General features: G+C 35.9%; 1 protein-coding gene and 1 long non-coding RNA gene across 3 annotated transcripts; one reads left to right on the forward strand and one right to left on the reverse strand.

The window, feature by feature from the left end:
* Window positions 1–14,888: 14,888 nt before the first annotated feature.
* LOC106373270 lies at window positions 14,889–17,008 on the reverse strand. Of its 2 annotated transcripts, XR_002653359.2 has the most exons (5): window positions 16,305–17,008; window positions 16,089–16,223; window positions 15,686–15,933; window positions 15,376–15,611; window positions 14,889–15,290 (listed from the first exon to the last, which is right to left on the reverse strand). It is a non-coding gene; the product is annotated as an uncharacterized LOC106373270 (long non-coding RNA). The 2 variants fall into 2 exon arrangements; XR_001274810.3 differs by having other exon boundaries at window positions 15,376–15,933; window positions 16,305–17,003.
* A 3,770-nt stretch (window positions 17,009–20,778) lies between these two features.
* On the forward strand, window positions 20,779–22,305 carry LOC125576127. The gene has a single exon (XM_048735502.1). It carries the CDS (start codon window positions 20,779–20,781, stop codon window positions 22,303–22,305), a length of 1,527 nt encoding a protein of 508 aa, XP_048591459.1.
* Window positions 22,306–22,728: the final 423 nt, after the last annotated feature.

Raw genomic sequence — 22,728 nt, forward strand, 5'->3', positions numbered from 1 at the left:
TAGATTAAAATTGAACAAGTTGGCACATCTGCACATGTTCCTTCAGGCGCAGGAATGAAGATGCTGCCTGTGTCACCTTAAAACCTGGGGAAGTCAATGGGATGACGTACTGAGTTTGATAAATTTATGACATTTTGATGTATTAGATTCTGTGTAAGTTTGTGATTGGTTGTCAGACTAAATATACTTTTAAACTATCTCTTTAAACTATATATGGGGGTTGCTTAGATGAAAAATAAGATCATTATAATATTCGCATGTTATAAAGTTCATGAACCTTAAGTGAGATTTTCAAGACAAATAGGTTCCGCCGAAACAAGAAGTCAAAAGGCGCCCGTGAGAGTGGATAAGACAATTTCCTTTTAACACTAGGATACGATATTATTATTTTGTAATCAAGGTTGCCCTATACTGAAATCGATCATAATTTTGAATCTATAAAATATAAAAATGTACTCGAAAAGTCTATCCAGTGGGATACAAAATCCGGAAGGATGCTAGGTGAGCACTGCCGCTCTGGTGGTTCGTCGGGGAAGGTGCCAATTTTCCCGTCAGAGGACGATGGGAACAGTGCCAGAAACTGTTAGTCAACATGTAACATTCCGAATTGTGATATATGGAAAGATTTAAGAGGATTGATTTGACTATTTATGTCACTATTGGTACTCATAGCAATTGGTGGAAAGAGTTTCGATGTCAGAGGTTTTGTTATACGGGATGGAGGTTCCCTTGATGGTTTCTCTCCGGCTCGGAGTCTTCGGTTTCGTCGCCATGAGTGTGAGAAGGTATGTGATGTCTAGGACCTAGGAGGAGGTTCCCTTGATGGTTTCTCTCCGGCGGATTGCGTCATTTAAGGTTACAAAGTCGGACCTTAATCTTTCGGTTCCAGCATTTTGGGGCCAGCGGGCGACTCTGCGGGTGGTGGTCTGACGGTCAGGCGAAAAAATGTATGGTTCTTGGACACACCGGCGCTTTGAGGTCTCATCGATCTGATTTCTTACCACGAGTGTTGTAGGCACATGGGGGTAACCCACGAATTGATAGATGGTTCGCTGGCTGGTCGAACGTAGATATGATATAGGATCAATATGAGCCGATTGAAGGCTGATCAAGAAAGATGTACCTAAAACGAATGCAAATGGATTAAAATGAATTAAACTAAGAACAAAACATAGAATAAGAATATGATGAAAAGATAGAAAGGATGGTCGAAATGGTGGATGCAATGGATTTAAGTTTGTTGGTCGTATGAACACTCTCAAACTAAGCCGGTGGATGGAATGGATCGATGGATAGGGATTGACTCTTTCAGTTAATGGACTAACCGACTGACTTGAATCACACAAGACTCTCTGGACGTGGTTTCAGTAGCACCAAGTGAATCACACACCTAGAGCTAAATAACTAACAAAGAATTCTCAACTTTGTAAACAGAACAATTTCTTATTACTTTCAAAATGATCATGGGTGGGTAACAATGATGAATGGTCTTGAGCTTATATAGGCTCTACCTTGACTAAACAACAATGTTCTAATACTCTAGAAAGGAAAGGAAATACATGAAAATAAAGCTGATGGTCTTTGTCTTCAATGAACTAGCCGTTAGGCTGATTTGTAGCCATTTGGAAGGTCTGATCTTGTATCTTGATATCTTGGTTTTGTATCCACGAAATAGGAGTCTCTGATTGTTGAATAAACTCACATTGATCTTGGTATCTTCTGGTTGGAAGGGAAAGAGCTGTTAGTCCTTAACTCCTCCAAGCAAGAATGAATCTGAAAAAGGCAAGTTACCCAAAATGAAGATTATCTTGTTCCAATGCTTGCTGGTGTATGGTAAAATGATGTAAGGCTCTTCTGGAATGTTGGATGTGTCCTCTGGATGTCTTGGATCGTGTGGAAGCTGCCTTGGTTGAGTATTCTTGGTTTGGAGATTGTTGGCCGAATTGACTTTCCAATCTTTCCATAACTCTCTCCTTATAACCGGTGTAGGGAAAATGGTTATATCTTCAACTTTTCACTGGGCCTTTCCTCTTGATTCTTGGCTTGTTGGATCCAAAAAAATCCCTCTTGAAGTCCATAATTGAGTTTGGCTCGGACCGCTTCATGGTTGGGCTCAAATCCACTTCTAAGAGCTGATACTCACAACTGGACGGTCTGGGAAACCTCATGTTTGTAAAATCCATAACTTTTTCCTCCGTGAAGATTTTCTTGTAATTCCAAACCTCAGTAATGAATTGTTGAGTTGGTCTTCCGTGAAAATTGGTTTCATGCCAAAATTCAGTATGGTTGTTGATATGCACTCTTTGGAATGAACCTCTCTCGCTGATACCATCTAGATGGCCGGTTTGATGAGACTCTGGTTGGACTTTGGATTTCCTGACTACAAAGCATCTGATTGTATGGTATATATAGCGTAAATAATAAAGGTGAAACATTTTATTACTCCAGTTTACGCCAAAAAATTGACAGTCAAGTGAAATTCTTTTATTCAACATTTACTCTGATTACTATCTACTAATAATAGCAATCCCAATTAATTCCAAAGGTTGTGAATTTCACTTATGTTGAAAGGTTGTGTCTTTTTTATAAGATGTCAAAAAGGTTGTGTCTTTTCTAAAAGTCTTATAAGCATCTTTTCAAAATAACTATCTTTAAATTGAAAGAATGTGTCTATTCAAATTGAAGAGTTGTGACTATTCAAATTGAGGACTTGTGATTATTCAAATTGATTTTTAAAATGTATAAATAGTCACTGAGATGCATTTCTCAAAATAAAATTTTTACTAATCAAACTAATAATAAAATGGTGGAAAAAAAGATCTAAGCAGTTATTTGATTACAAATTTTTAGAAGATATTCAAATGAAATGTTATAAACAAAAAATAGTAGGAAGAGTTTTACGTGTTTGGATAACAAAAAATCCTAACCGAAATAATGAAATCATTAGTCTCAATTTTCTTATACTATATGAAAATGTTTGTCTTTCGTACATACAAATTTGCTTATACCCGTTACATGTTATTACCGTGTCCTTCTTGTCATTGTTGCTATTGTAAAACAAACCAACAAACCCATAAATAATAATATTCCATTTTAGTTTATATAAATGTTTATGTTGTTCAGTTTCAAAAAAAATGTTTATGTTGCTATTTGTTGCTATTTTTTTTTGTTACATATAGAAATTCTAAGTTAATGTCTTGATGTGTTCATTAGTGTAGAGATTACTTATTGTGTTAAATGCAAACTTTATTCTGTACAAAAATATACAATACGTCTTTTTTTTTTTTTTCATGGCCGGGCCTGAACTTAGCTTAAGTCATACACACGCATTTTAAGATCGAAGGATAAAAAAATGTTACAACGTGCAGAATTTTTTTTTGTCGATCCAAGCATATATATTTCATATGAGAAAGCAAATCGGAAACACAAACCGATTCAACCGATACGGTGTTACCATCTAAGCTTATACTGAAAGCGTATTTGTCTTTTTCTGCTGTTTTCTTACACGTACTTATAACTATCATCTTTTACAATGTTTAGGAAAAAAAGACATAACGGTTATGGTTTCATTTGAGGAATAAAAGAAGATGATGTTATGTTGATGTTACGGTGGTTAAAAGTCAGGGTTTATATATTGTTTTAAAAGTTGTTTTGTGAAAGGGTGATAATAAAGGGATCTAAAATACAAAAAAAATAGCGGTTACAGCGATATCTATTTCAAAGAGAACTAAGAAGATGATGTAATGGTTATGGTTTGATGTGAGGAAAATAATAAGTAGATGTTACGGTGGTTAAAAGTCGCGGTTTATATAATGATTTAAAAGATGTTTTGTAAAAGGCTGCTAATCAAGTGATCTAAATTTCGTAATAGTGATTACATCAAAATATACTTCCAAATCCCTATTCTTATTAATGTTGAAAAGTTGCCTTTGTTCATAAAAACTGAATTTTCACTATAATTTCAAATATTGTATGTTTTCATTTTTTTTACTTTTTAAAATATATAAATTTTAAGTGTTGTATCTTTTTAAAAACTAATAAATGCAACTTTTCATATAAAAAACTAAAGAGATTTATTTTTTCTTTAAACGAAGATACATGACTCTTCACTTAAAAGATGTATCTCTTTGTTGAACATATGTATCTTTTCTTTAGTGAACATATGTATTTTTTCTTTGAACATATGTGACTCTTCACATAGTGTTTCTTGATTGTCTATATATATTATGAGACATTTCAAAGATAAAGTAATCAGTTGAGTTATAAACTAAAATTAATACATAGAGTACGTTATATTATGAAGAGTTAATGCTTGTATTTATATTCGTAAACCAATTTGTTTTCTGGAAAACATAATCAAATTCTTCAGCCAACCATTTTTCACCTGCTCTGTTTTTCAAACGTTTTGTCTCTTACATCTTTCAGTGCCTTAATGAGAGTTGTTCCTTATTAAATTCTAATTCGGTGTTTTTTGAACAATTATGCCTCATTTATAAATAGTTTTATTCATACACGTATGAAAAGGGACGTCAATAGAATTAGAAAATAGAAAGCTACTCTCAGATCAGTTCTTCTGACAAAACATCAAATATCAATTAACAAAAATACAGAAAAGTGAAAAGAAAATTGAGTAGAAAACATTATAATTAGAACTCTTATAATTAACTGCAGCGAAAAAAAATTTGGAAAGTACCAATCTCAGAGACAAAATAAGTTGGAAATCGGTAAGTAATCTTGGTTGGCCAAAAAGAAGACATGATTCACTCCATCTCCTCCTATGCAATCCGAAACATTTTAAAAGAGATAGATGCCCCTTCAAATAAAACAGCAACCACTGGTTGATTTATTTTCCTATAATTAACAAAACAAAGGTGAAATCGAAATAAATATTGCAGAGACAAAAACAGTTACGAAGGGAGATGATGGAACTGAATGAGAGGAAAATTAATGTCATATACTTGGATGACGATGAGTTAAAAGGGAAAATAAATTTGAAATTTCCATATATAGGTTGAAAAAAAAGAGTGATAAGACGCGTTGAATCCAAAAGAAAACAAATGAGATACCTTTTACAAAGGGGCGTCTATAGAAGGAGTGCATCTTTTAGAGAGACGTTGATTAAGGCGAAGACCAGAAAGACACGTCTTTTAGTGAAAGAGATTGATGACGTTGGATTTTATAGGAGAAAGAAAATCTTGTCCGTAAGATTACAAAGTATTGAAAACTCAACCGTTGGATTTAGATTTTATTTTCCTATAAGAAAAATGATTACCTCGTCTGGCAACAAAATTGAGTTTGCTATTAAGAATTGTGTTCTTTAGTTAAAAATAATTAGTTTCAAATACTTATAAGAGCAATTATTTTAAATAGACATTTTTAAAATTTTATCAAAAAATAAACTCCAAAAACTAAAATGACCAAAATAGCATTTTTTATTTTTAAATTTTAAATTTTTTAAAATTTTTAAAATTTGAAATCCTATCCCCAAAACTCCACTCCTCAACTCTAAACTCTAAATCCTAAATTCTAAACCCTAAACCCTAAACTCTACCCCTTTACTCTAAACCCTAATGTCTAGATTAATTAACCCCATGGTATAAGTATATATGTACTTCTTTTGATAAAATATTTAAGTCTATTTTGGTTATTTTTATTTTTAAAATCTATATTTGTGACACAAAATTTTTTAGGTCTATCCTATGAAATTTCTATACTTATAATATCTCAATAAGTATCTTTCTAATAACATGAATCTCAATTATTAATGTCTGATGATGCAACTTTTCATTTTTTAACAACTTTTCATTTTAACATTGTATTTTTTATTTATATTGGTTTAAAATAAGTTGTCAATATATAGTAATATTTTTTTTTTATCTTTTTTTTTTTGAACACAAACTTACTTTCATTCATACTCAATCTTCTTCACTACAATAGAAAGAGGGAATTAGCCATCCTCTTAAGCAATAAGCATAAACTACAACATATATATAAGCTAAGCAAGATAGATCTTCAACCGAAGATGACAGCGAATTCAAGACGATGCTTGAATGCGTCGAAGGAACCTTCACGACAAAGTCTGACGACTGGAATATAGTCACATAAAGTGACGTTGAAGTCCAGACCGCATCTACAAAAACTACCGAGGTAGTTTCGATTGCATCTTCAGATCCCGTAGAGACCGCTCCACAAGATAACAAACCGATGAGAGAACTGAAACAGACGCTCGGAAACGAGTCCGATGAGACACCTCTATCCATAGGAAGAGGGCATGATGGTGAAACCTTCTCCTCAGAAGAGGTTGATTGAAATAGAACCGAGGCTGGTGACTTCACCAGTAAATTCATCCCATTGGAAAGATATGAAAATAAATAGCAAGGAGAGATCCCACCGGGAATCTTTGAAACACTGACCTAAGCATGGAAAGCCACTGGGATTTGGATCGAATTTTCTTTTATGGGACTGGGCCTTGGCAGGCTGACTAGCTTCATCAAACAAATGGGCCAGGCCCAATCATTAAGAGACATCAGCTCAGTAAACGTTGTCCGTACGAGCCAGGAAGCTTTGGATCTAAGATGTTCTTCGACGCCGACAGAGAGGCCACCGGAAGAGCTTGGCCGGAGAGGAAAACTACCGCTGTCACGTAGACAACCCGGAGGAGAATAGAGCATCACTTTACAAGATGGAGAGATTGGAGTTTTACCGATTAGACTCGGATCTGGACTCGTGATACTGTAAGATCTGGCGCCGTTTAGATGAGGAGGAGCAGCACACGGTGGTTGGTGGGACTCGCGCCCCTCCGAGGACGAAGAGGTTGAGTTCGTCAGTTTAGAACGATGCTCCATACGCAATTGAAAGGCTTGGACAAAGTCGCCAGAGAGAGGTACAACAGGATATAAACCCGAAGACCAGAGCTTTGCGGCGGCGAGAGAATCCTCTCAACTCATCGCTGGAGGAAGGACCAAACGAAGGGATAGGACCGCGGGTAGCAGCACGGCGAAGATTTCGAAACTCCTGTCTTCCTCGTAGCATCTGTCGGGACCTCCTTCCTCCAAATAGCCAAAGAAATCGAACCGGTAACAAGCAGATAGCACAATGAAACATGAAGCAGAGAGTGACGGAGATAAGTAGACTCGACGCAGATGTCCAGCGCCGGCGAGAAAACGAGTTGCCGGCGCCAGAGGCCATGGATCTAGGTTGAACCTCGAAACTTGTGTCTGGGAGGTTAGGGCGAATATTTTTTTTTATCTAACAATGTATTTTTCATCATAAAATTGCATTAATTTAAAAGAAATTGTCAAAATAAGTAAACTGTAACTTTTACTTTAAGATTGTGTTTTTTTCATCTTAAAAGTTATATTGAAATAAAATAAATTGTCAAAATGTATATATATGTAGCTTTTCATCTTGTTAGTTTTTATCTTAAATTTGCATAAGTTTTTAATGAGTTATAGTTGAATTCATTTTTATATCTATTTTACTTTTTAAAGAATATTAAGATTGAGTACAAATATCATGTCATTTATTTCTTAGATAATTTAGTTATTTTACAATATTATATATTTATAAACCGTCACATATATTTGTGTAGCCACATATACATCTAATTTGGATCAAAAACTACACACATTTTCTGATGGTTTTCCGAAGATTTGTGCGATTTTTATTTTCCACGGATTTTTGTGGGAAATTCCTTAAGAATTTCCGATGGATTTATTTCCGAAGTAACTCGGTCGGAAATCGTCTTATTTTCTTATGATGTTCGCTAGCAATTGTAAAAAAGTTTTACAAAATTTTTTTATTTATAAAATGTGATTTAATTGTTTTTACAAAATGGAGCTCCCGTGCGATATCGCACGGGCTCCTTAAACAGTGCAAAACTCACACTTATTTTTTCGCTGGTTTTAGTGAGCGTAACTTATTTTCTTCCTTTTTCCTCTCTTTTTCGTTTTTATATTTACCCTCATTTCCACCTTTTCATATTTCTTTTATATGGATTTGCTTAGCCAGTCGCATTGGAATGGTAAGACATATAACATTTTAGCAGTGAATAAGACTAAATTACTTAATAAACGATTACTTACCGCTGTAATCCATTCATTGTGAATACACAAAGCAAAACAACAATTTGTTAAGTGAAACATCTCTCTTTCATAGGTTGACCTGAAAAATGGAAATTACAAATTTTTAGCATAATACAAGAAAGTACCAACTCATTTTCAAAGGAAGAATAGTACTTTGAAAATACTAAAGAAAATACTTGGAAAAGCCAAAAAGAAAACAAGGCAAGACTTATAAAAAGAAAACAGAAATTGCATGGTAAATCACATTTTACTTGTTGTTTTTGTCAAACAGGTACAAATTAGCAAGCAACATATTGCTGAGTTATAAGAAAAACAATTTTAATAGTACCTGTTGCCAACCAATCAATAATAATACTCGGGTTGAGTATAGGTATATCGCCATTACAACTAAATGTCCATACAAACTTGTATTGATATTAGATCATTGTTAGCAACAAGCAATTTATTATCATAGCATTCCTCATGACTGTTGGACAAAAAAAAAGCATTCCTCATGACTATTGGTGGCGTATCAAAATATTATCCATAGTTTTAGGGACTTGCAATTGATCTAGAGTAGCCAGGGCTGGTCCATAGGAGAATCCACCCAAACGACCGCTTATGTCATAAAGTTTTATATGTGAACTAATTTAATAATAATAATTGTAAGAATTTTCGTTAGTATTTATATGTGAATTAATTTATAACATACATAAGTTATAATATATAAATTATAACTTTTTAATAATAATAATTTTAAGAATTTTTATCCTTATTTATAGAAATTTTCCTTATAAATATATTAAATAAGTATATTGTTAAATAATAATAATTTTTAAAAGTGACATTTTGTATTGATAAATTATTTACTAAAATATGATTGACTATAGTGAAATATATGTATGATAACATTAACTAATATTACTATGAAGTTAATTTAATAAAATTATGTTTACCAATCACTATTAGTTATAGTTTCAATGTGATTAATATTTTAATTCTATATGATATTAGATAAAACATAAAAATACATGTTGCTGACATTACATTAATCTGTTTTTGGTTTCAAGCCTATTTGTTTTCAATAAACCGGATTGTGGTTTTGGTTTACTTTTTTTTTTTCGTTGCATTTCTTTTTTTTTCCTACGTCTCTCTATACTTTAGAACCAAAACAAAACAAAAAATATTTAATAAGAAAGTCATTAAAACTTTTTTCTTAAGACCATGATTATCGGGGCTCTTAGTTAGGTCTTTAATTTGATTAGGAATTTAAAAAAAAAAAAAAAACAATTAACTTAAGCAACGTTTCTTAATTAGGGGACATAAGATACGCCTCTTGTAACGACACGCGTCGCGTTGATAGTGTTTTGGGAGGAGAATGGTTTGTTCTGAATCGAAATCAAAGGCAAAGGGTTTGTTCTGAATCGAAATCGAAGGCCATATGTTAGGGGCCCCAAAGATCAACATGTTTCAAATCAAATGGAGCTAAACTTTTATTAAGACTTTCAAAAAACATTTATTTAGTTGATTTAGACTGAAAACAAATATCGCATCCACCAAACTTGTTTGGGACGTCTTTAACACCAGAAACAAACGACAAAAAATTCAAAACACCATAAGCAGGATGTCCAAAACGACGATGCCACACAATCTGATCTTCAGAAGCTTTTACTCTGTGACCTCTCATTACTGTTACATCCCGATAAACATAGACACCATTTTTGACTTCACCGGCTCCAATCAGAGTCCTCGTAAAATGCTCCTGCAAAATACACAAAGTGTCTGTGAATACTGTCAAGCAGCCAGTTTTTCGAAGCAATTTCGCTACAGACAATAGAGTACAATTCAGATTAGGAACAAATAGAACATTTGCCAACAATAAACTCGCAGACAATCTCAAACTGCCACTCTTGGTAGCCATCACGTGACTACCGTCTGCAAAGCTCACATGACAGGAATGATACTACGTACATCAACCAGTAATAGAACATCCCCCTTCCTGTAATGTGATACTCTGGTGTCTATAATAACCTCACCAGTTTGTACCGTACCGTTTAACCAATTAGGAGTTGGAGAAGGCTTTTGACGCTCCAGCAGTGATGTCAAGGACGCCCATTGCTCTACAGTGAACTGTGGCATAGAATTCCCTTGGTTTTGTAGACGAACTTCCAGTCGAGCCGCCTTGTACGTGCACAACATTTGCTCGCGTGGAGTTGGACTTCAATCTACCACGACCTCTACCTCCACTTCCACTCGATTGATTCCGTTCAGTGAACCACTCAGGAAATCTAATAAGCTGCCCGCACTCCTTCTTCTCATGGCCAGCACGACCACAATTTCTACACACCACTGATCCTCGACTACATGCCACTGCAGCCATTACGCCTCCCGTAGTTGCATCTTCTCCATCTCTCTGTACTCTTGTATCAGAAAAGCCAACTGGCGCTTCTTTCGAATCAAGACGAGAAGCACCCAACCTCTCCATCTCTCTGACCACTCGTTGATAAACCAGAGTTGAGATCTGGAAACACTTCCATCCCACTGATGTTGGTGCAGACGTTGCTAAATCTTGCTTCATTGAGGCCCATAAGGAATTGATGCACCTTCTATTCCTTGTACTCTTTTGCGTAGATTTCAGATGCATTACAAGTACTAGTCGGAATAGGCTTGCAATTTAAGAGTTCCTCCCACTTCTGAAATAACCTTCCAAAGTAATCCATGATGCTGGATCCACTCTGTTTACACGAAGCTAGCTCTGCTTTGAGCTGATGCACACAGACAGCACTTCCCACAGAGAAGCGCTTTCGGAGCTCTGTCCACATCTTGTATGCGTCAGGTGAAAACGACACTGTTGATCGTATCACTGGCAAGATCGACGCCTTAATCCAACCGACGATCATGGAATTAGCCTTCCTCCACATCTCTGCCTCCACGGGCTTCTCTTTCTCATCCTGAATCTTCAAACTTCCATTCACAAAACCAATCTTACGCTTAGCACGTAAAGCGTTTTCAAATTCTGATGCCCACTCGGCATATTTTTCTCCATTCAGAATCACCGGCGTGATCGCTGTGCCAGGGTTATCCGACGGAGCCAAGTAATAAGGCGACATTGCGCCTTCAACTGTTACACTTGATGAACTTACGACGTCCTTTCCATCAACCATGTTTCTCTCGTCAAAGAACGCACAACCAAGTTTTAATTTTTGGGTGGCTCTTATACCATGACAAACAAGAGAAAGACTAGAAGAATACTTGTTATTTACTTCATTGAGGTTACATCGATATATATACACAAGCCAAACAGAGATAGATACATATCTTCTCATCCTTATCTCTAACTATTGTAAAAACGATAGTCTCTCCAATATACTCTCTAACTGATATATGTCGGTTCTAGACGTTTAGAACCTCAACACACCACCACATCATTTAAAGCTTCAAATTCATTTATTATGAGCGTATATGAAGGTTGACTGTTAATCTTTTCAAACATCCTGCAGCTCTTCCTCTTAACGAATTCGAGATCTACTCTTTCAACACGAAAAGTAACTGATATTTCTTTCGTATCCGAGTAAAGGAACACATTCTTAACAAACGTAATATTACAATGACCACGTCATTTGCGTTAAGATTCATGATTCATGAATGTATATATATCCCCTTTCTGCATGGGGAGACATGATCAAAACAAAATGTGGACTAAAACTAGCGAATTTATCATTATGACTCTTAATTTTGATTCAGTGCATTTCAAGGCACACATAAAGAAAGCAATTTATAGGTCTACCACAATGAAAATCACATGGTGTGCGACTAGTTTTACATATTACTTTCATAATGTATACTTATAAGTACATGCATATATAATGAAATGCATTAAGATAGATAAAAGTTATACGCAAGAAAATATTTTTTTTCTCTTTGTAACCAATTTTACATCTACATGAATTATTCAAAATTTGTCTAGTTAATCAGAGAATCTTGCTATACTATTTCTATACCACATGATTTACGACCAGACAAGCCAAATACATAACTGTACATCACACATTTTAGACATGATTGGAATGAGAAGACCCATCTTGAGTGACAAAAGTGGACAAACTTGGCACATACCTTGGTACTTGTAAATGACCGTGAGAATGAAAAGTAGAGATGTAAGTTGCCCAACTTGAGCTCGTCTTGTTACAAAAAAGTCCTCTCTCAAGATGATATATACTTCCTTTTCTATTCACAGATATATTTCAACCTTACAATCAGGTGGCCCAAACTTTGGTTTCTTCTATATTTAGTGGAGAAGATTGCTTTCCGATTATGACATTTATAGACTTCGGATATATTTTTTGAAGTTCATTGATCCCTAAAGATCTCATCATCTCACAAATATGGATTCATCTGTGTGTATCCCGATTGCTGCAGTGTTGTTTAAGTAGAAGATGACAAACATACAAGCGTAAATCTAAAGAAATATTTATATATATACTAGGGTCGGTCGCCAGGGATTTTCCTATAATTTTTATTATATGTTAGGTATTTATATTTTTTATATAGAATATATATATATGTGTTATAAAAATATGTGTCGTTAGGCAATTTTAAATTTATTTTCATTGTTTTGTCTACCTAAATTTTTAATAATAAAAGCTTACTTTTTAGGTGTTTCAAAAAAAAACTTTTTATTTTTATTATTAAAAGCTATATATAACATAATGAGCAAAACAAATAAATAATGAATTAAAATAATTGTTAAAGATATACGGATAAAATTTTACTTTGGCTTTAGAACCAATAATTTCATAATTTTTAAGGGTCTTAAAACATTTATTTTTTTGAAGTTTTTTCTTCAACTTGTCTTACATATATTTTGATTTATTTGTACCACCTATATTTTCAAATATATATTGGAAATGTATTAAGATTTATTTGTACCACCTATATTTTCAAATATATATTGGAAATGTTTTAAGCTTTTGCCTAGAGTAAGAATGCCACTCGGTCACCACCATTACGAAAGCATAACAAATATTTGAAAGTAATATTGCATGATCATTTACGAAAACATAACGACAACTATGTTATAAATTTGCAAGATTTTTGAAATGTGCGTACATAGAGAGGGTGTCATCATGTTCAAAGCGTACATATATGTACATATATTGTTAAATCTGTTAATGCTCCTGAATTATTATAAGCACATTTTACTACATTGAAAGTTCATTGGACACAGAAGAGATCATACATGAATTACATCGTTTTTTAATCCTTATTTAGATGTGGTAATAGAATTAGAGATATGATCAAGTAGACTGAGGTCGGGGTAAATATATTTTTTATCCAGTGACACATTGACACTCAATGGAAAATATGTGCAGTTGAGCTGAACAAATTCTTTGTCTCACTGATAGGCTTAGACGTTATTATTCGTGGAAGAAGCGAACATGGTTCAGATATCATAAAACTTGATGGAGATATGTGATTTTTGGTGTGCTTCCTCTTGCTGGAACCAGATGTTCCTCTGCATTGCTTCCGCCAGAAGTGGGCTGCTCAGCAGCGGCTGTTGCATCCCCCCTAGGGGTAGGCGTGTGTTCGCGGATCAACCCGCCCGTTCGATCCGCCAACCCGTGGATTAACTCTATTCTTTTACTTAAATTCTGACCCGCTCAACCCGGAAAGAGATAAACTACTACCCGCACCCGCCCGCTTTATTTTGCGGGTAACCCGCGGGACCCACATGTTATATTTTTAATTAATAAAATAATTATTTAATTAATTTTTCTATAAAATAATATATTTATAATAAGTTTTATATTATTTTAATTTTAATTTTATTTTTAAAGAAAATTCGTATTTTCAAATAAAGTTTTTTTTTTAAAAAGACTTTTTAATCATTTTTTTAATTTTGCGGATTGGCGGGTACCTGTGAATCAAAATCCACTAACCCGCACTCGCCCTGCATAAAATCGTCTTAACCTGCATCCGCACCCGCGACTCGATTTTTTCAAAACGCTCGATCCGCACCTGCTATGCAGCGAGTCAAACGGGACGGGACCCGAAGGCTATGATTCAAATTCCCAAGCCAACCCAGGGGGGTGTGAGAGGATGTCATCACCACCGGTGATCTGGTCAATAGCTGCTTTCTCACCATCAGAGCAATTGCAGGCGATACATGTGGCAGAAGGTATATATCACCTTTGGGATAGTTGTGCCCAAGGCCGGCTTAATGGGCAGGACAACAGTACATCCGGCCATGGCCCATCTAAAATCCATCAAATTTTATTAATATAAAGGGTCCATATATATTATTTTATTTTTATAACAAGGATCCAGATTTTTATTTGTGATATTTTAATGTTAACTTTTGACAATATTTTAGTGATATAGAAATCTATGTTTTTAAAAGTTAAAAGTTGAAAACAAAAATTATAAATTTAGTTACTTTGTTTTAAAATTTTAATATTGTTTTTAAAAATATTTTAATTATAATATCAAAATTAATTAGTTAAGAGGCCTAAAAAAGATTTTTGCCCAGGGGCCCTTTGTAGCCTTAAGCCGGCCCTGGTTGTGCCTTTCTGTTTTAAAAAGAAAAATGTAAAGCTTCATATCAATAAAGAGGTGTGCAAAGTATGAACTGAGTTTAGGGTGTATCAACATCAAATGTTGCTGTAGAGAGACGATGGTGGCATTCCAACATGAGTGCAACAGTGAAGGTCTGATGTTCTGAGGAGAAATTGAACTCAGTCAGATGGAACGTGTATGTTTTCCCCCACAATTTCTTGTACAAATCGTGGGACTTCTGCATCTAAAGGGTCTCTAATACCGGCACTATGCATAACGACAGATCTAATAAAAAATTATTTTTTAAGGAATAAAGAACACTACAACCTGAAGTAGAACACTACAATGAATGAATGTGAAAACAATAAGCATTAGGAAAGATATAGGCAATGGATCTGAGGTGTAGAGTTGAGCACATAGGTGTTGAGCTCTGACACTGTTACTGTTTCTATTTTATCAGCACCACCATATTTGATCAAACTTGTGGAAGAGGCAGGCACAGCCCGCTGCGGAAGCAGTATAAGCTGCCGCTTACGGGCCCATACATAATTCTCGTTTTTCCTTTAAGGTACTGTTTCATCAATTTTTTACACAGCTAAAGCCCAAATTTTGAGTAGGGCCATGAAACATATTGACCGGCGCTGGGAAGAGGCTAAGTCACCATTACCAAAGCTACAAAAAACAGTCGTATTTGTCTACATTGTGGGTTTTCAAGCAAAAAAATCAAGAACAAATTGTTAAAGCTAGAGCAAACTACCTGGCTATGAAGGTGTCACTGTCACTTGTTTCTTTGTCAAAGTAAGTATATATATGTGCCAGAAATTGCATTTAGGAAAATCCAGCCTGCAAGTTGTAGGAGATCAATGAAAGGTTACCTCCCATGAACTTGAGGTTATTACTGGTAGCGACATCACCTCAGGCTCCACATCCAAGGCCAATAACTTCTGGTTAAGATGGTTGGCTTGAGCGTAAAAAACACTCAGATAGCAAACACTGAGATGTAATGAAACAGGAGAAGAATCAATCTCAAAATCATTATTGAAGATTTATAAAAAAACTCCAAATACCAAATTGCAAAGCTTCTTTATAACTTAGATTCTTCAATCTTGTTTTTTAGATCTTGAGGAAAAAATTACAGATGACTCAAGCCTTCATGATGGTCATCTTTCTACTCGTGGTGATAGTGAAGAAAGGAGGAAATTCTGGGCACACCAGACACATCAAATCCGGAGACGGAGAACATCGTCCCGGCGGCGAGCCTAGACCGAAATCTCGGAAGCCCGCTAGCATTGATGGTGGCTTGCATCATGGTAGCCTAAAACATAATTCAATTCATAGAAAAACCAAACATCAGGAGGAGAAGAATATAAGGAGAAAACAATAATATAAAAACAATAGTGAACAAACCTGAAGAAGCTCGCGGGAACATTGTTGAATCATGAATAATAAAAATATGGAGAACAGACTTACGTTAACATCCACCGGGAGCATATCAACCCACATGAGTTCCCCACCGCATTTAATGTTCCTGGCCTCCCAGAACCGCAGGAGCCTAGCCTCGATGACGGAGGTACACTTGCCGGACTTCAGATCAGAGAAAAAACCCTGGAGTTAGCCATATCAAAATCTATCAGGATGAATATAAGAGATTCAAAGAGAAGATGAGTTGAAAGGGAGAAATCTCACATATATTTATACAAAAACCACACCGCCTCTCAGCTCGAAGAATGCTTTGAATACACATTGTGGGAGAGCGAATCGATGGGATTAAACACGAACTCTTAACTCGGACTGTTTCAGATGGTGATAGAAAGAGGACACGACATCGAGTCGCCGTCGAAGGATGCAGAGATACAACCTTCGTTTCTTGTCTGAAGCTGATTAGTAGGGCTGGGCATAAAATCCGAAACCCGAAATCCAAACCGAATCCGAACCAAAAAAACCTATCCGTACCCGATCCGAAATGTAAAAAATACTTCAATGGATCTTATAGGGTGTTACTAAACATATCCGAACCCGGAGTGTTATTAACCGAACCCGAACGGGTAACCCGAAAACCCGAAAATCCGAAAAGCACGAAAACCCGAAAAAATATCCGAGGAAACCAATCCGAATGTCCAAATTAATACATAATATAAATATTTGTTATAAATATGTACTTCAAATATTTAATTTCATATTTATTTGGATATGATATATAACAATAAGTATTGAAAATTTAAATAAATACCTTAAATACTCTATTATATGCAAAGAAAAATATATTTCTTATGTTATACTTTTAAATTTTAGATTTTACTTTGTATATATCCGAACCGGTCCGATATAAGCCGAATCCGAATGATATATGGTTACTTCGGATATATCCGAACCGATCCAAAACCGAAGTGTTATATCCGAATCCGATCTGTACCTGTAAATTTACTAGAATGGGATTTAGGAGGTGTTACAAAATGGAACCGAAATCCAAGAAACCCGAACGCCCATGCCTACTGATTAGGGTTAGTGGCGTCTTCTGTTCTCTCGGGCCGGATACGGAACTAAACTCGACAGTCCAAAGCCTAGATACAGAACACCCAAAGAAAGCCCACTATGCTGAAGAATAAATGAAACGGCGCGTTTTGTGTGGATGGACCCGTGGCGGCTTCAGGACGCACGACTTTCATATGTGGAGGCTGATGTGGAAGGCTGTGACAGAAGCAATTGTACTCTTTATATATAAAGACTAGGGCAAGTCTGCACTTCGCGCGGATTTGTCTACAAAAAGATAAAAGTTTGTTTATAAGTGTATTTGGAAATTACAATAATGTTTAGATTATGATAATTTATATATTCAAAATTTTAATTATACAAATAATCCCTTAAGATTGTTTGAATATATATTTTTTTGTTATTTACAGGATTGAAACATATTTTATTCACAATATTATATATTAGTTAAATTTTATAAATTTGAATTTAGGTATTTTATTAGGATTTGATATATTTTGTGTGTGCTGAATCGATATGATAGAATACTAAATTTGTATATGTAATTCAATAAAATAACACAAAATGTTAAAATGTAAAATAAAATTATAGATGAAATCATTTTATAGTAAAATAACAAATAAATTGCTTTGTTTCTGTTTATATAAAATTTTATATAGTCTTTTAATTCATGATGAATAAAACTATTTATTTATATAAAAGTTTTTTAATATTATTTTATAATTTATTAAGTTATATTATATTCTATACTTATTTAACTTGGATTGGAGTTGATTGACGGTATCATCGAATTTGTTTAATAAAACTATTTTCAAATTGAAGCTAAGATATAATCGAGTCTGAATCAAAACCAAATTGGTTTGGGATAAGCTGGTTCGATTTGGGTATTGATCTCAAAGCTATGTGTGTGAATGAGACTCTATTAAATTAAAGTAAAAATGTATTTCTTTATATGTACTGCATCGCTGGATGCTCCATAGGCTTGTCCCTGGTTCGTACTCTGAAGTTTGATCAGTCTGAAAACCACTAGGCTAATACTATTCTTTTTCTTTCTCACGACCAAGAGAGGTAAGACTTCACACCTATTTGGTCCGATCTTTGCTCTATCTTGAATCTCACTCCAAGGTTTGAATTTCTCCGCAAGTTCGATAGTTCTTAATAAACCAAAAACCAATCGATGCCGCGCCTTCATTGACACTTATCTTCTTGACGGTTGCGTCCCTGTTGTTACCTTACCCCAGCTTCTGAAGGCGAAAACTGAAGCTATCATGATCAGGCTTGCCACTGAATCAACAATAATAGGTGGATATAAGCTGAAATAATCCTGCCTGGTTGATGCAGATTAGGTGGTAGTGGATGGCTAAAAGCTCATAAGTAAATATCAAGAATGTAACAAACTTAAAGTATATCTCTCATTAATTAATGTACATGTGAGTATATATATACATGTATGTACACGTGTATTATGTACACTTTTCTATATCTAATAGTAAACATAAGCTCATCAAGACATTTTATGGAACACATTAATTTCTTAGCTTTTTACTTGGTGTGAAAGCTCTGATCTTTTTTCTTTCTTTTTTTTCTTCACATGGGTTTCAGTTTCATCCTTAATCCCAAAACCATCGAGTCAAAGAACAGAGTCTCACTCAGTGCTTACAACTTGAGAAAAAGGAATGGAAGATCAACAATTGTGAAGGCAGCTGCTTCTAGAGTAGACGGAGCTGAGCCCAAGAGCAATGAGGAACCACCTAAGACTGTTGTCGCTGCTGTCCCAAGAAACCCACTGGAATCAAAAGAAGCTAAAGAGAAGCTTCTCCTGGAACAGAGGATGAAGATGAAGCTGGCCAATAAGGTTAGGCTACGGAGCAAACCACAAAAACTTTAGCATATTGTGTCTTGCTTTAGCATATTGATCATGCTCTGCAGAGACAGAAATATGTTCACGACATGAACACAACAACTTTGGGATCCAGACAAAAGCTCTCTAGTACAAAAAAAGACACGGTTCGATTTTGATGTTGTTTCTATGCTCTTCTGCTCCTAAACCTCAGCGAGTATATTCGCCACTTGTAGAGACCGATCCCAAAAGCAAGAGTGTTTCTAGTTCCCGTATACCTTATACAATCTTACAACTTTACTATAAAAATCACATTTTTTATTAGTTCTCAGTATTCGATGGTTATATGTGGGATGTGACGTAAGCGCCAAAGTAACGTGAGGACGCAATGACAAAAACGATGTCGTTACCTAGAAACATTGATTAAACCGGTTTAGATACAATGGTTATCTGTGGAAAGTGAGCGCCAAGAAAGTATTAATTCTTCTTAAATAGTGTATATTTAGAGAAGCATCACGTTTTCCTTATATTTCCTCTAATCAGATCACCAATTAAAGCCGAATATACACCATAGTTACTGACATAATTAGTATATATACACATCATGATTCTCTGTATTAATTGTGAATCTCATGACTGCTGTATAAATACTTAGCCTTTGTTAACGGAATAGCACAACACTTTTCCTCATTTGATCAGAAATGGAGAGGACAATTTCTTATGTATTATTCGTCACCTTCTTTATCATGTCTGCGTTAGGTATATTACGTCTTCTATTTTTCGTTTTCTTTTTTGGGGTATAATATACCTTATACAATTTTACAAGTTCTCACTATGATTCAGTTAACATATTTAATATCTTATACGCTTTTTGTTCTTGTAATGTCTAATCATTCTTGCACAATTTATGCTTTGTCTATTTTTATACAAATATTTATGCTTTGTCTGTATGTGTTATTACAGTTATGATTGAGGCACAAGGGAATTTGTGCAGAGATGGTCTAGGCACTTGTGAGGACTGCGACCAGAAATGTAAAACTAAGCACGGACCATCAAGCGAAAGCAGCTGCGACCGTAGTGTTGGAGTGGCATTATGCACGTGCTTTTACCAATGTACTCCTCCTACACCTCCGTCGCCGCCGACACCGCCCACTTGCAACAGTGGAACTACTCTATGCACTGAACAGTGTTCGGACAATTGCTGTGACACGAACTGCGCAAAGCTGCATGCCGGTGGACATGGAATTTGTAATTCCATTGGTAATACTCGTCTTTGTTTGTGTCAGTACCCTTGCTAGAACCGATTAATTAAGAATCGATATGTATTATGTTTCCTTAATTAATTTATTGTTTCCTTCCGAAATTAACAAATTAATAAAATATGCATTAATTTTTTTTAAAGGCTTTAATTTCTTTTGTGTCAAATGAATGAAGTGAACAAGGAAATTCATTTTCGAACCAAAAATAATAATATTTATAAAGAAAGATAGAACATGCTCATGGACAAATAATAAATTAAAAAAGATGTCGCTGAGATTCTCTCTCAAAATCAAATACTCTTCCTCAGTCAGAGGGTTTGCCTCGACCAATCAGGATGGAGATAACTACCGAAGGGTTTTGTTTCTTGCTGCGAAACGAATTAATTTGGAAATTTTCCAAATTCTAGCTCAAGATATCACACGAATATCGCCAAATATCTCTTTTCTCATCAAATCTTCATACTTTGAAGGTGTTTTCGTAGGGTTTTGTAAGCAGCCGCTTTCCTTTCAAACACACTTCTGAGCTCTGAAGATAGTTCTAATCGGTGAAAGCTTACTGTTTTTACTTCTAATGGACGGCGGACTCTCAAAAGTGATGCAGGCAATGTCTTTAGAGGAGGATGAACCAGTCCTGCTTACGGACGATGAGGACTACAGCGCTGCTATTCGGAATGGGAAAAGCCTTATTGGTAGATTATTTAACCCTGAGTGCCAAAACATGGCAAGAATGCTCCGTACGATGCCAAAGATTTGGAGAATCTATGATCGGGTTCGAGGAATAGCTCTCTCTAAAGAAAGTTTCCAGTTCATCTTTGATCTGGAAACAGATCTTCAGACGGTACTGAAACAAGGGTTCTGGACCTTTGATGATTGGGGGATGGTTATGGACCGTTGGGTGGAATTTCCTCCATCAGATTTCTTACAAATGGCGTCAGTATGGATTCGTATTCACAAGCTACCAGTGAATTACCTGACCTTGAAAACCATACGAGCTATCTCACACCCGATTGGTCATGTTAAGGATATCGAATTCGATCCGTTGAAGCCGCACCTGCAAGAGTATGTTCGAGTCAGAGTGATCATTGACCTACAGCAGCCTGTGAGAGATACAAAATCAGTGAATCTCGCTAAAGGTGGCAGTTTTAATGTGGATGTGGAATATGAAAGAATAAGGAAGAAGTGCTTTCATTGCCTTCGTCTATCACACGAGAAACAAAGATGCCTTTTATTGAAAGGAGTGAAGAACAGAGGGATGTCATCGTCGGACAAAGGAAAAGAAGTGATGGGGACTCCTGTGATCCATCGAAAACATCACACTGACTTGGTGGACACATTAATGCCGTTATTGTCTCAATCTGTGCCGCCTGGTTTTGCACCTCGTTCGGTTGTGGCTCCTGAAGTCTTTGAGGAGATGCAGTTATATATGAACTGCACTGACCCTGAGGAACGACGCATAAGAGAGTTCAGAATGAAGGAGGTTTTACGCGTTTTATCCTCTAATCCGGGGGCTCAAAGCTCATACCTTCGTATGGAGGAACAGCCAAGGATATCTGCCGTCCAGAACAGTATGCTAGGCAGAGTTTTTGACTTTCGCACGGCGGAGATTGAAAGTGAGAAACTATTGACAGAAGAAAGAGGTGTCAATAATACACATGACGGTGGAGAGAGTACTGAGGCCACAAAAATCAATCAACATGTGGGTGACGCAAGGAAGGAGAACCCTCAAGAGCACAGAACCTCAATGGTATCAAGCCAGAACCGTCTTATAGGACATCATCGGGAGACTGTCGAAGAGTCTGGGGATTATCAACCACCAAAAACAGGAGCACTCTTTAGTATGGGCCATGATCACCGCTCGGTCTCTGGTGCTAGTGGGAGAAGTCATTCCTCAACGCGTAAAGGGTCATCTTGGAAAAGGTTTAAGCAGACCTCAAATGGAACAAGAGGGTCTCATAAGGCATACCATAACTCACAGGAACAGAATGAGGCAGACAGTAGTGTGAAGAGGAAGTCAAGGGAGGAAATGGAGGGAACGTTGAAATTCTCCAAACATACTGAAGGTTTGATGGTTCACCAGAAACCATCCAGTTCTCAATGACGACGCTCAGTTGGAACTGTCGGGGTTTGAGGAGCGTCCTGACAGTTCGACGTCTAGAGGAGATGTGTCGTGAGCATGTCCCAGACTTCCTGTTTCTCCTAGAGACTAAAAACTCTAGTGATCACGTAGAAGGTTTTAAGAGATCATTGGGTTATGACCACAGTTTTTTGGTAAATCCAGTGGGTCTTAGTGGAGGATTGGCTTTATTTTGGAGGAATTCACATGAGGTGGAGATTTTGTCTGCAAGTGATAGAATTATCGACGTTAGAGTGAAGCAGCGAGACTTGGTCTATTTCATCTCTTTTGTCTATGGAGATCCTGTTCGCCATAAACGTCACATTGTTTGGGATAATCTTAAGACGATGGGGCTTAACAGGAATGCGGGCTGGTGTTTAGTAGGAGACTTCAACGAGATGATGAATG

Source organism: Brassica napus, chromosome A7 (assembly GCF_020379485.1).
Source record: "Brassica napus cultivar Da-Ae chromosome A7, Da-Ae, whole genome shotgun sequence".
NCBI lineage: Eukaryota > Viridiplantae > Streptophyta > Magnoliopsida > Brassicales > Brassicaceae > Brassica > Brassica napus.